At 31.1% G+C, this 12360-nt stretch overlaps 1 protein-coding gene across 1 annotated transcript in view; it reads right to left on the minus strand.

Annotated features, from left to right (window-relative positions):
- The window catches only part of LOC145322693 (uncharacterized), a 96753-nt gene extending 84610 nt beyond the window's left edge, over positions 1-12143 (minus strand). The window contains exon 1 of the mRNA XM_080164905.1: positions 12077-12143. Coding sequence (XP_080021031.1) covers positions 12077-12092 — 16 coding nt within the window. The 5' untranslated portion in view covers positions 12093-12143. The remainder of the gene's footprint in view (positions 1-12076) is intronic.
- Between the last annotated feature and the right edge of the window lie 217 nt (positions 12144-12360).

Consider the following 12360-nt stretch of genomic DNA (forward strand, 5'->3'; position numbering starts at 1 on the left):
TGAAGCTACAGATCTACTACTGAACCTATTGAATTATATTTTATAGATAACTTCACATAACTGCTGTAATGGTTTTAGGCCATTCTATTTTCAGATTTAAATCTTGGGATAGTTTTAAGCTATTCTTCTAGCCCCTCTTCATCTTTGAATACAGAGCCCCTAGAGGCCAGGGGCACAGCAGCTATATGTTTTAATATATCTAAAAAATATCACTGTCCTTAAAACAAACAATATTTTCTCATATTTAAAAGTTTGAAGTTGTCATATAAATTGAAATGGCACTAAATCACTAAAACTGAAAATTTATTGAAATTGAATTAAATGACAGTACATATCCATCCATTAAAATTTTAAAGTACAATTTATGGCTGCGCCCCGAAGACTTTGATTTAAAGGGTGGTGGAAGAATGTTATATTCCTTAAAACAATAGCATAAAACATGCAAAAAGGTAACAGCTGTCCTTTAATAATAATGACAATGTTAAAAGGGATACTTTTCTACATTGAATATCAATGTCAGACAGTAAAACCTTCAAAAACCAACAAAAGAACACCTCCCCTCCCCACCCCCACCTTTAAAAATAATGGGGGAGGAGTAGAATTTTTTCCAATACCCTGCGGGGCTACCGAGTACCCTAGATAAAGTAACCTAACCTGACCTAAAGTAAAACCCAAACAAACAAAAAACTACCCGCTGTTGAGCTCAACCAGGCAATTGAAGAGAAATTGCCAAAAATTTCCTTACTTAGGCCCGTTTTAATTGTTTTGTCAATTTTTAATTTTTTACAGGGATTCCTGTGACAGTAAGGTAAAATTGATTTTATAGTTCTTGTCATCCTTGCTCTCAAATGTTTTATTAACCTTTCCTTATATTTTCACAAATTTTATTGTATTTTAAGATTATTTACATTCATATTCTAACAAAAGTCTACATTCAAAATTTCAATATTTATAGTTTTATGGTTCATTTATTACTTGTAATGGTCTTTTTAATGAAAGACCTATTATTATATTGACATGTTTTAGATTTACTATCTTAGATAGTCAATTGGATACAATAACATTCTAACTTAAAAAGGAATTTTTAATAGATATGTTAAATTCCATCATAAGAGCCACAATACTTTTTGAAGCCAAAGCATCTCTAAGAGAAGCTCTATCCTGAGACTTAAATCTACAGAAGGAATAATTTAATTTCCAGTATGGCTTTGAATAATAATAATAATAATAATAATAATGTTTATTTGGTGCTGCCAGGTACCCCCTAGCTTAGGAGATAGCACATACAATACTCTAAATTGCTGCTATCTATCGACAATTTAGAGTTTACATTATGATGTTTAGTCTCATACAAAATAAAATAATATATACTAAGAGATTAATTATTAACTAAATATAAATTGGTGGAAAAGAAGTAAAATTCTCAGGATATGCACCAGGAGCTACAGGAGTACTATCTTGACCAAAATGGGGATAGTGTATTTGATTCCTGAAGCCCATTTTTAAAGGAGACGAAAAGAAAAAAAAAGAATATAAAACAAATTAAATGTGAAAGGGAAAATTGAAACTTTAATTTAGTTAAATTGATTTGTGAGGATGGTAAAAAAAGTAAAAAAAAAACACAAATAAACATTTATATTATGTTAGAGAAATCAGTAAATAATAAGAAAAATGAAAAAAAAAATATATGAAGGAATTTAGAGAAAAATAAAACAAAATTATTATGAAAGTAAAGAGAATAAAAAGGAAAAATAATAAGATAGATCATTGTTGTATATAATTTTAATACCATATTTCAAGTTTTAAAATATCATTGAAGATTAATAAGTAAAGTTTTTATAAAAAGAAAGGAGAAAGAAAAAAAAACATAAAAAGGAAAAAAAAGCAATACTTCAAGCCTTTGTCATTGTATTATTTTTCAAAAAAAAAACAGAAATTTCTCAATTCAAAATAATATTTTTTTATAGAATGCCACTTTGAGCTTTGCCCTATATTCAACCCTCCCCTCCCCGCCAAAAAACAACACTCCCCTCCCCGCCAAAAGACAACCCCCCCCCCCCTACTTAAAAAAATCACTAGGTTTTTTATGAAATCAATTTTCAAGATCTGTTTATGCACTCAGAACAGTTTTCTCTATTACATATAAAATTAAGTTTTTCCAACAAAAAATCTTTGAGTTTCATACAAAATTGTTTTCTTGACATAACTGTGCTAAAAGTATAAATAACCTCGTCATTATTATTATCATTTTCATTTTCAGGATTAGGATTAGTATTAGGAATAATGATTTCATTCCATAACTTTGGTAGATCAGAGTAAGGGAATTTTTTAAATGTCTCAAGTCTAACAAATGGAACATTGTACTGTTGATTATTTCTAAGGACTCTTGTTGTTCTTGTGCTATTTCTAATCCATAAGTTATCAAAAGAACATGGAAGCCTATGATTAACGTAATCAAACATAAATTGTAATTTAGAATAGACAATTTGTTGAGTTACAGGAAGAATTTCTAAATTTTTAAATAAAATTGTAGTATGTGCATTATATTTTGAGTTGGTGATTATTCTCAGTGCTTTTTTTTGCTGTTTTACAATTTTATCAAGAGTTGATGCTGCTGCACTTCCCCAAATTGGGGCACAATATGTAAGATGGCTATGGACAAGTGAATTGTATAGAGTTTGCAATGCTTTTCCACCAATAATATGTTTTGCAGCATTTATAGCAAATAATGAGCGTGAAATCTTTTTATTTATCATATCAATATGATATTTAAAGTTTAATTTAGGATCTAGATAAACACCTAGAAATTTAATTGCAGGAGTTTCACTCCTTGAGTTGACATATGAAAGTTTGTGTACCAAATTTGGATCATTTTGGTTATCATTATTGTGATCAAGATTAATACTAATGCTATCAAAGTCAATTGTTGATTCATCTTTTGTAAATATCATAAATTTAGTTTTTGATGGATGTAGACTTAACTCATTAGTTCTAAACCAATAAGTTATTTTTCTTAATTCAATATTAAGAATATCAATAATATCATGAAGGTTTTTACCCGAAATTAAAAAACTGGTATCATCAGCAAAAAGTAATGTAAATAGAGTAGTACATTTAGCTAAGTCATTGATATAAATTAAAAATAGTAAGGGTCCTAAAATAGAACCTTGAGGTACACCTTTGTTAATATATTTCATATCAGACTTTTCATTGTTGATGTAAACAAATTGTTGTCTATTTGCTAAGTAATTTTTAAACCATGTCAATTCTGTACCATTGATTCCAAGCTTAGAAAGTTTGTCCAGCAAGATTCTATGAGAACAGCAATCAAAAGCTTTTTGTAAATCACAAAAGACTCCAACTGTATACTTTTTATCATTACTATTCTTTACAATTTCATTTATTAGATGAAAAATGGGCTGTATGGTTGACTTTTTTTTCTGAAAGCCATATTGATGTTTGTAAATAAGGTTATTTTCATCAAGATATGCAGTAAGTTTATTTGCAACTATTTTTTCAAGAATTTTTGAGAAGATTGGCAAAAGACTTATTGGTCTATAATTAGACATGTTACTTAATAGATCCGATTCTTTTGTTTTAAGTTTGAAAATTGGCAAAACTTTGGCTATTTTGAGCTCATTTGGAATGTTGCCTGACTGTAAGGATAAATTTATAATGTGAGTGAGAGGAATAGCAATATTTTCAATGATTTTTTTCATAAGTTTATTAGAAACACCTAGCATGTCTTGGCTTGATTTAGACTCTAGACCATTTACAATTGTTACTATATCTTTGGGCTGAATATGAGTAAATGAAAATATGGAGTCAGATGCAGTGGTATAATAAGTGCAGTCTCTATCTGATGGATTTATTTTAGTTGTAATATCATCTGCAATGGTTGTAAAAAATTCATTAAATTTGTTAGAAATATCTTTCCCCTCCTTATAGCAAACCCCATCACTAAAAATTTCAGTTATGACTGAACTTTTGTCATTTTGCTTCCTTATTGCTTCCCTTAATATTGACCATGTTTTTCTCAAATCATTACTATTTTCTTCAAAAGATTTTTGAAAATACAATTTTTTCCCTGTTTTAATTGCTTTATTATAGCATTTTCTATATTCATTGTATTTAGAAATGTTTTCTTGAGTTGGTTCTTTAAGTTTAATGTCATATAACTCAAATTTTGTCTTTCTAGATTTAAGCAAAGCATTTGTCATAAAAGGTTCAACTTTATGAATATTTTTATTTAGTTTAACTTTTTTAAATGGGAAATGTCTTGAGTATGACTCATTAAAAATACTATAGAATTTATTATATGCATCTTGAGCACTGTAATTATTAGACACAGAACTCCAATCAGCATTTAACATATCATGTTTAAAAGAGGAAATATTTTCCTCACTAAAATTTTGAGTTTGAATAAAAACAGGACCAGACTCTTTAACTTTGTCAAGAATAATAGTGCAAGTAGGGAAATGATCAGAAATATCTGCTGTAATAATAAATGACTCAAACTTATTTTTATTATCATTGGTATAAATATGATCTATGAGAGTAGCACTTGTATGAGTGATCCTAGTTGGCAATGAGATTAATTCTAAGAAACCATTTGCAAAGCTATTTTCAAGTAGTGATCTAGTTTTATCATGTTGTTCAAATTTTAATAGATCAAAATTTAAATCCCCAATAATATAGGAAGGGTATCTGCGGCTATTTAGATCTGCTTGTAAGTCAGAGAACAAGTTGATAAACCTGTCTAACTGCTCACTTTCAGTTAGATTAGGATGTTTACAATTTGATCTATAGACGTTTGTTAGAAATATTTTATCATTTTTCCCAATACTAATCTCTAAGGTTAAACTTTCAATTATTTTTTCCTCAAATCTAGATAAAGCTTTTATTTCCTTGAATGCAATACCTTTTTTTATATATATACCAACCCCACCTCCATTAGATTGAGATCGACATTTGTATATAAAATCATACCCCTTTAGTTTAACATAATCATCATTTTTTATGTTCCAGATTTCCCCTAAGCATATAATGTCAAGATAACAACCTTGCCTCAAGAATTCATCAACAAATTCTTGAAAATCAATAAATTTTGATTGAAGGCTTTGAATATTTAAACCTATAATTTTTAAACCTTTCTTTGATTTTAATTGGTTTATAACTTTACAAATATCAAAGTATTGGCATTTTATATCAATATTTTCATATGGATTAAATAATAAATCTTCATTTATCGTTTCATTATTTAAAATTGAGAAAAAGTTACTGTTTAATTCAAAATTCAGAATCCTATTTTGCTCCATTTATAAAACATTTTAAGCAAAAGATATCCAAAAAAATGTATTTTAAAGTAAGGGTTAAGAAAAAGAAAATTAAACTTATGAAAATGAATAAAAACAATAAGTAGAATAAATGTTTGAAAAAAACCATTAAGGATTAACAAAACGAAAAGTAGAATATAAGCCATTTTACAAAGAAAAAATAAACTTTTAGTGATTGACAAAAACATTGTAATTAAATTATAAATGATAAAAAAATTAGAAATACAAATAAATGTAAGTGTGAGTATATAATTATAAATGAATGTGTGCGTGCGTGTGCGTGCGTGTGGTAAAGAAAAGAGGAATTTTATTTGTGTGTGCGTTTGAGTAAAAAAAAGTGTAAGGGGAAGTGTAATGTGATTATGTTGAGGAGACGCTCGCGTGAGTGTGTGTGTGTGTTATATTGTAAAACAAATAACAGAGAAAATAATTTAGAGTGTCAGTAGTATCTACATAACTTTATAACTATATACCAATTTACGAGCGAGAATACAAATCCTCTACAGTTGTTTGAAGTTTATAATTAGAGTATGTGTAAATCATTTCACTTGGTTGAATGTCAGTCTTTTTTGAATAATGTTGAGTTACTTTCATCCATTTGCTCCTCACTCTGATGGATATTTGGCCATTTTCATTGACCTCATATTTTTCTATTTTCTTCTCCTTTTTGAATCTTCGCACTTCAGCCAGTAAAGACAACCTCTTCCTGGTGAGGTTGAAGTTTAGGAATAAGTTGATATTCCTGTCTCCTCCTTCAGCCATGGCCTCCACCAGCTTCTGCCATGGTGAATTAATTCCTCTATCATTAAATCTTATAATAAAGGAACCATTGGGAAGCCAATGAGAGGCTGATATATTGGAGGGTACAAGTTGTACCCTATATTTCTTCTGTATTAGCTCCAAGACTTGAACAAGTTCGTCCTCTGTGCATTTGTTGTTGGTACTAACATTTGCACCATTACTCCTGGCCATAATAGGTTGTAGTAGGCTATGTCCCTCTTTGCTAGAGGAGGAACAAATCAGTGTTCCTTTTCTAAGGCGAGTTGCGTTTTCATCGACTTGACTCTCTAAGTAGTCTAATCTATTGTTAAGTCTATTAAATTTGTGCTTGAAGTTGTTGGATACATCCCACTCCTCACGCCCCCTCTCCTCTCTCTCCCTTGCCCTACCTCTCTCTTGTTGAGGGTTAGAGCTCCTCTCTCCTCCTCCGTTACCAGAAGCATTTGCACCTCCTCCCACGCCCTCCTCTCCTTCTCCCAAGCCATTATGCTTTTTTAGGTTTTCCATAGACTTACCCAATTCAAAGATTTTTTGATTTGCTTTCAAACAGAAATTAAGTAATGTTTCTTCAAGATTATTAAGCTTTAACTGCTTAATATTTGTTAGGTCACCATCCTTGATTTCGCGAGATTGGTTAGCTTCACTATTGAAAAAATTAGTAATATCAGATTTTGATTTAAAAAGCACTTTGTTAGACATTTTTCACTTTATGTTGTAGGATATTGGGGAGTAAAAAAAATGGTGTGTCCTTTCTCGGTGACAAAATAAAGCTAACTGAAACCGATTAATATCCGCTGAATTAGAACCGATTCTCAGCATACTGAAAAATCATGTATATAGCATCTTATTACAGTTAATTTTGTACGAATAATAAAACAAAACTGGTTTAAATCTTATTTTTTAATATCCTTGGTACGATGATACGATGCGAGAAATAATTATTGGGGATGCACATTTATTTATCGCAAATTGTCTTATCCCTTAAGATCCGTGATCCTCAACCCTGATAAAAAGACGAAAATACTTTGGAACAGTTTTGCAATATTTATATAACTATAATCAGAACCAAAATGAATCATATTGTTTTGAGTCATACATTCAATTTCATTCGGTTTTTAGCATAAAATGCATTTTCTTATAATGAAAAACCGTTAAATACTTAGGTAATAACAACTTTTCAGCAATATAAAAATATTAAGCTATTAGCAAATTATCTATATTTGCACATGAGAAAATAATTTAATTTAAAGTTGAAAATTAGAATAAGAAATAATACAGATAGAGAAATTATTTCAATGTAGGTATTTTAAAATCATAAAATTATCTATAAAACAAAGTAGATTGATGTCTGTCTGTCAGTTCGTCTGTCTGTCCGTTCGTCTGTCTGTCCGTCTGTCCGTCTGTCTGTCCGTCTGTCTGTCCGTCAGTCCCTTAAGATCTCGGTAACCACTGAACAGATCGGATTCTACTCTTCAGGGTATATACCAATTGGTCCTGTGATGGTTTTAAGCTATTTTCTTGGGGTGTGGGACACCCCCCACCCCCCAATAAACAAAAAAATCCCCCCTTCTTTTTTAAAGAATTTGCTTAAGATTTCCCTGGTCCTTTTACGAATTTTGCCTTAATTTTTATTTTAAATCACCTCTTGGGGCAAAGTCCCTTGAGGCTAGGGGCGAAGCCGCTAGTCCTAACAAATAAATTAGTAAGTTTTTGTAGTCCGAAGCTTAAGATTTTAATAACTATTGAACTGATAGAGTTCTCCCTTTTTGGGAAGCTTTACATAGGTCCTTTGGATGGTTCTAGGCCTTTATATACCTTGAAATAAAGCATCTAGATGCTAGGGGCGAAGCAAAAGCAGATAATTAAAACACTCCAAACTTGAACCTGCTCAGCTACTATTTGATGTGACACATAAACTCTAGGTAAACTTTAAAGTATTAAAATATTTTTTCTATTTATATACCATAAAATTTTATATTATAATAAGTGTATAAATATAAAATTTAATTGGAAAGATTAAACCTTATTATTATGTCATATTAAATAATATATTTTTAAATAAAACAAGGATGATACCAACCATAAAAAATGTGTAATTGTTTTAATACAGAATGGTTCAAAATATAGACCCAATTACATTCAAAGAATTTATGTCTTATCGTCCTTAGAATCAATTTTTCTAGAAAGTGATAATGCATTTTTGTTACAGCTATCATCATGCAAAGTTTGAAATTTATAGGGCCATTCTAACTCAACCAAATTTTTGGCAAGAGCGGTCAAGGTCTGACTTATACAACTTGAATATTTAAAAGTGTCACTTAAATATGATATGTAATACACTAAATTCTTTTTTATAAAATTAATATAATTGGTTCTATTTATAAATTTTTAGGAGAGTTTGTCAGGGATCTTAAGGGATAAGACAGTGCAGGTTAAATCTATGTAAATTCCAATGATGATAAACAAAATTAACCCATCTTTAGAAAACTAATCAGTGGAAAAGTTCGGAAAAGGCTAGTTGTGACCAACTAATCAAGATTTTAGAAAATTCCCGCTTTACTATTACTTGGCGTCATTTTTTAACCAGGGCTCGGCAGCCGTTCGTAATCCGTGTTTTAGCCTCAAATTTAAAACCGTTTGGATGCTTTTATAAGAGGGATTGTCATATTTGGGTCAGGTTAGACTTCCAGCTGATTTTTTAAATGTAAAAGGTTGATTCCCTTTAGGCTCACAGGAATTTACACTCGGCTGTCGAGCCCAACAACTTAAAATTCTTTATTTTAAAAGCAATTACTTTATTAATGTATAAATATATGGACATTTTTTTATTTGCTTGGCGAATTCCTGTATTTTTCAAGTAGGCTAACAAATCACCATTTGCTTTAAATACGGGGGGGAGTAATTCTGAAGACATTTGTAATAACGTGTATTACTGCTATCAAAGAGTTAATTAGTTAGTTGTAACTTCAATATCTACTAAAGGCTTTGAGCTAAATATCTCAAAACACAGGGTGGTGGTTAGCAAACTACGAAATTTAGCCTTTTGTTTTTCAAAATAGAAATTTGATGGGCTCGGCACACAGGTATTGCCTAGAAATAGATATATTTAGAAAATTAACTCTTTCTAAAATTAGGATCCGTCTGTTTAGTAAAATTTGCTTTACACCTAGACGGGTTTTAATTGGCGGCTTATTAGCGGCTGACGCGCTGCTGCCAAGCCCTGGAAATTTATTACACTTTAAAAAGGTGTCGACGTAACAATTAATGGAAAAATTATTCTACGTCTATTCACAACAATTAAATTATATTGATTTTTTACTAACGTTTTCTATTTATGCATATTTTTTTAAAGCGAAGCTTTGTTGTATTTAGGGTCGGTCCTTACGTCTGTTCATAACATATAGTATCGTTATTTTATACAGGTTAAAATTGTCCTATCGAATTCATGTGATCCCTGTGTAAGTGATTAATCATCCTATTCATTTGATTTTTAGAATAAGTATTCCTAGGACCAATAGGCATAATGTTAAAAGCAAAGCAGCTCCATAATTAATTCTCAAAATGAAAGTATTTCATTTTTACGAAGTTTTTATACAAATTTTTAAGTAATAGTAATTTTTAAAAATGAATGGTTACTCTTTATTTGGTAGAGTTTATTTTCTGACTGATTTCTTATGCTTTTATGGATGTTGTCATCCTTGTTTTTGTACAAAATATGGACTACTCGTTATTTTTAATGAGAGACATTACTTCGAACGAATAAGGTAAATGTTAGGGGGGGGGGGGTGATTGACCAAAAACAACGAAAGAAAAAATAACTGCTGTAGTAATGTCAATGTCTATATATGAGTAATTTTATAATAATTAAAATTTTCACCAAATATTTTGGGGCGTACACAATTTGTTTTCCTAGGGGGGGAGGGGGGGGGGGTTAAAAAAAGGGAAAGGCAGACCTTTCCAATTTTTTATTCTTAAGGGGGGTTTTAATACGCCCCTGGTCTTCAAAGAAGGGTTTAAATTGAAAATAAGAAACCTCTGTGGGGGAACTCAACCCTGCTGGGCCTGTACCTGCGTGACTGTCCAACCCTAATGGGCTACCCAGTACACAATATAACCTAACCTAACCTAAACTAAAGTAATAAACAATTACAAAGGAAAAAATACTCAATATTATTTCAAAATAAGTGGAAGTGGGGAAGGGTTCGGTGCTCAACTAGGCACTATGAGGGAAAACGCCGTAAATTGGTACATCAATGCATGTTTGGACGTGTATGGATGGAGGTTGCATATACCTTGCACCATTCTATCATTAAAAAGACTAATGGTCATTTTACATAAAAAAAAAAAAAAAATAACTAGAAGGCTGTAACGTCTATCTATAATACAAAGTAGAAAGATGTCTGTCTGTTTGTCCGTCTGTCTGTCTGTCCGTCCATCTGTCTGTCTGTCCGTCCGTCCCTTAAGATCTCGGTAACCACTGAACTGATCGGATTCTACTTTTCAGGGAATATACCTACTGGTCCTGTGGTGGTTTTAGGCTATTTTCTTTGGGGGTGGGACACCCCCAACCCCCCCAAAAACAAAAAATCCCCCCCCATTTTTTTTGTAGGGGATTTCCTTGGTCCTTTTACGTATTTCGCCCAAATTTTTTTTCATCACCTCTTGGGGCAAAGCCCCTAGAGCTTAGGGGCGAAGCCGCTAGTATTCATAAATAGCGCAGCACAAAATATCTATCATTTAACATTTTAGACACTATTTTGAAAATAAGTTAATCAAAGAAATGATCTTGAGAAATATTTAAACATTAAAAGAAGTTTGAAGATTTCTAAATTTCTGTCAATATAAAATAAATATTAGGTACACAAAGTTTTTGAGTCAACTAATGAGAGAACGTGTTTAGAAAACTTTTTTATCAGTATAATTTACAGACTAAGGTCCAACTAGATTTTTATCATCATAAAATTATCCCCCCCTTATATTTACAAATAATTTTTTATTTGCGTTAACATAAAAGACTAAAAATCCTTCAACTGCCTTTTTAAGATTAGTCATATTGTATGTAAAGATTAAAAGTAATCGTTGATTGTCTCTGCTAATTAAAATAATCTCAATATTAGGAAGTTAATCTATCTATAAATTAGCCATTATAGGGCATTAAGTCAGACTTAAAAGTTACATCTTAAATAAACAATAGTTTATCACATTGTATTAGGCCCGGCATTCCAAAACTGGTTGTTATTCTAGAATATTGTCTATAATATGATGCTTTACATGATTTTTCAGTATAGTTGACAATTGGTTCTAATCCAGCAGATATTAATCGGTTTCGAAGCCATACTGGAAAAAAGATTACACTCCAGTTGAAAATGACCAATAATGTTTTCTACTTCTTTATTTACTAGCGGCTGCGCCCCTAGCATCTAGGGGCTCTACATTCGAAGGGCAGCAAATAGCCTAAAACCATACCCAGACTTTTTTTAAATAAATAGCCTAAAACCATCTCAGATTCTATAAGAGGCTTCACTGTAAAGATGAACCATATCGGTTTAGCCGTTAGCGAGATCCTTGGCTACAGACAAAAAAAGCTTATTACTTTATATCATAGGATAATATTACAGTTATCAATTAGATACTAATAAATTCTACAACAAATGTGACTTTTAATTGGCGTAAAAGTTGGAGGAAAACAGTGCAATACCCTTTTTATCTATCGCTTTTATCTATTAATTAGTATGCTGTTATAGTAATCAATAAGGAGATAATAAAACGGGTATAAAAGTTTAAAGTTTATATGGTAGACGTAAAGTTTAAAGAAAACACTTCATTATTTTTATTTTTATCCCTTTAAACCAACAATTGGCATGTTGTAAAAGTAATCAATAAGGAAATAACAAAACAGTTAAAATGAATGGCGGAAAAGTTTTAATTATAATTGTAACACAGTGGGTCACTGGTTGTACCATTTGAGATGCTCATGGCTGATGAGTCGGGTCACCACTGCCACAAAATTATGCTGCAGTAGATCAGATGGTTCCAATCCAGGCCTAAATTCACCTCATAGGTATTTTAACACCTCAGTTACAGCTTAATTGGGGTTATAGTAAGCTGTGATAGGAAGGTTTAATATTTTTGGGAATGGCATTCACTGAGGTCCAAGTTGGGCTCTTCGGAGAAGGATCGAGAGAGAGAGAATATGAGAGAGAAAAAAAGAGAGAAAAAGAGAGAGAAAAAGAGAGAGATACAG

The sequence above is a fragment of the Acartia tonsa genome, chromosome 6, assembly GCF_053477335.1.
Source record: "Acartia tonsa isolate MP-2025a chromosome 6, ASM5347733v1, whole genome shotgun sequence".
NCBI classification, from domain to species: domain Eukaryota; kingdom Metazoa; phylum Arthropoda; class Copepoda; order Calanoida; family Acartiidae; genus Acartia; species Acartia tonsa.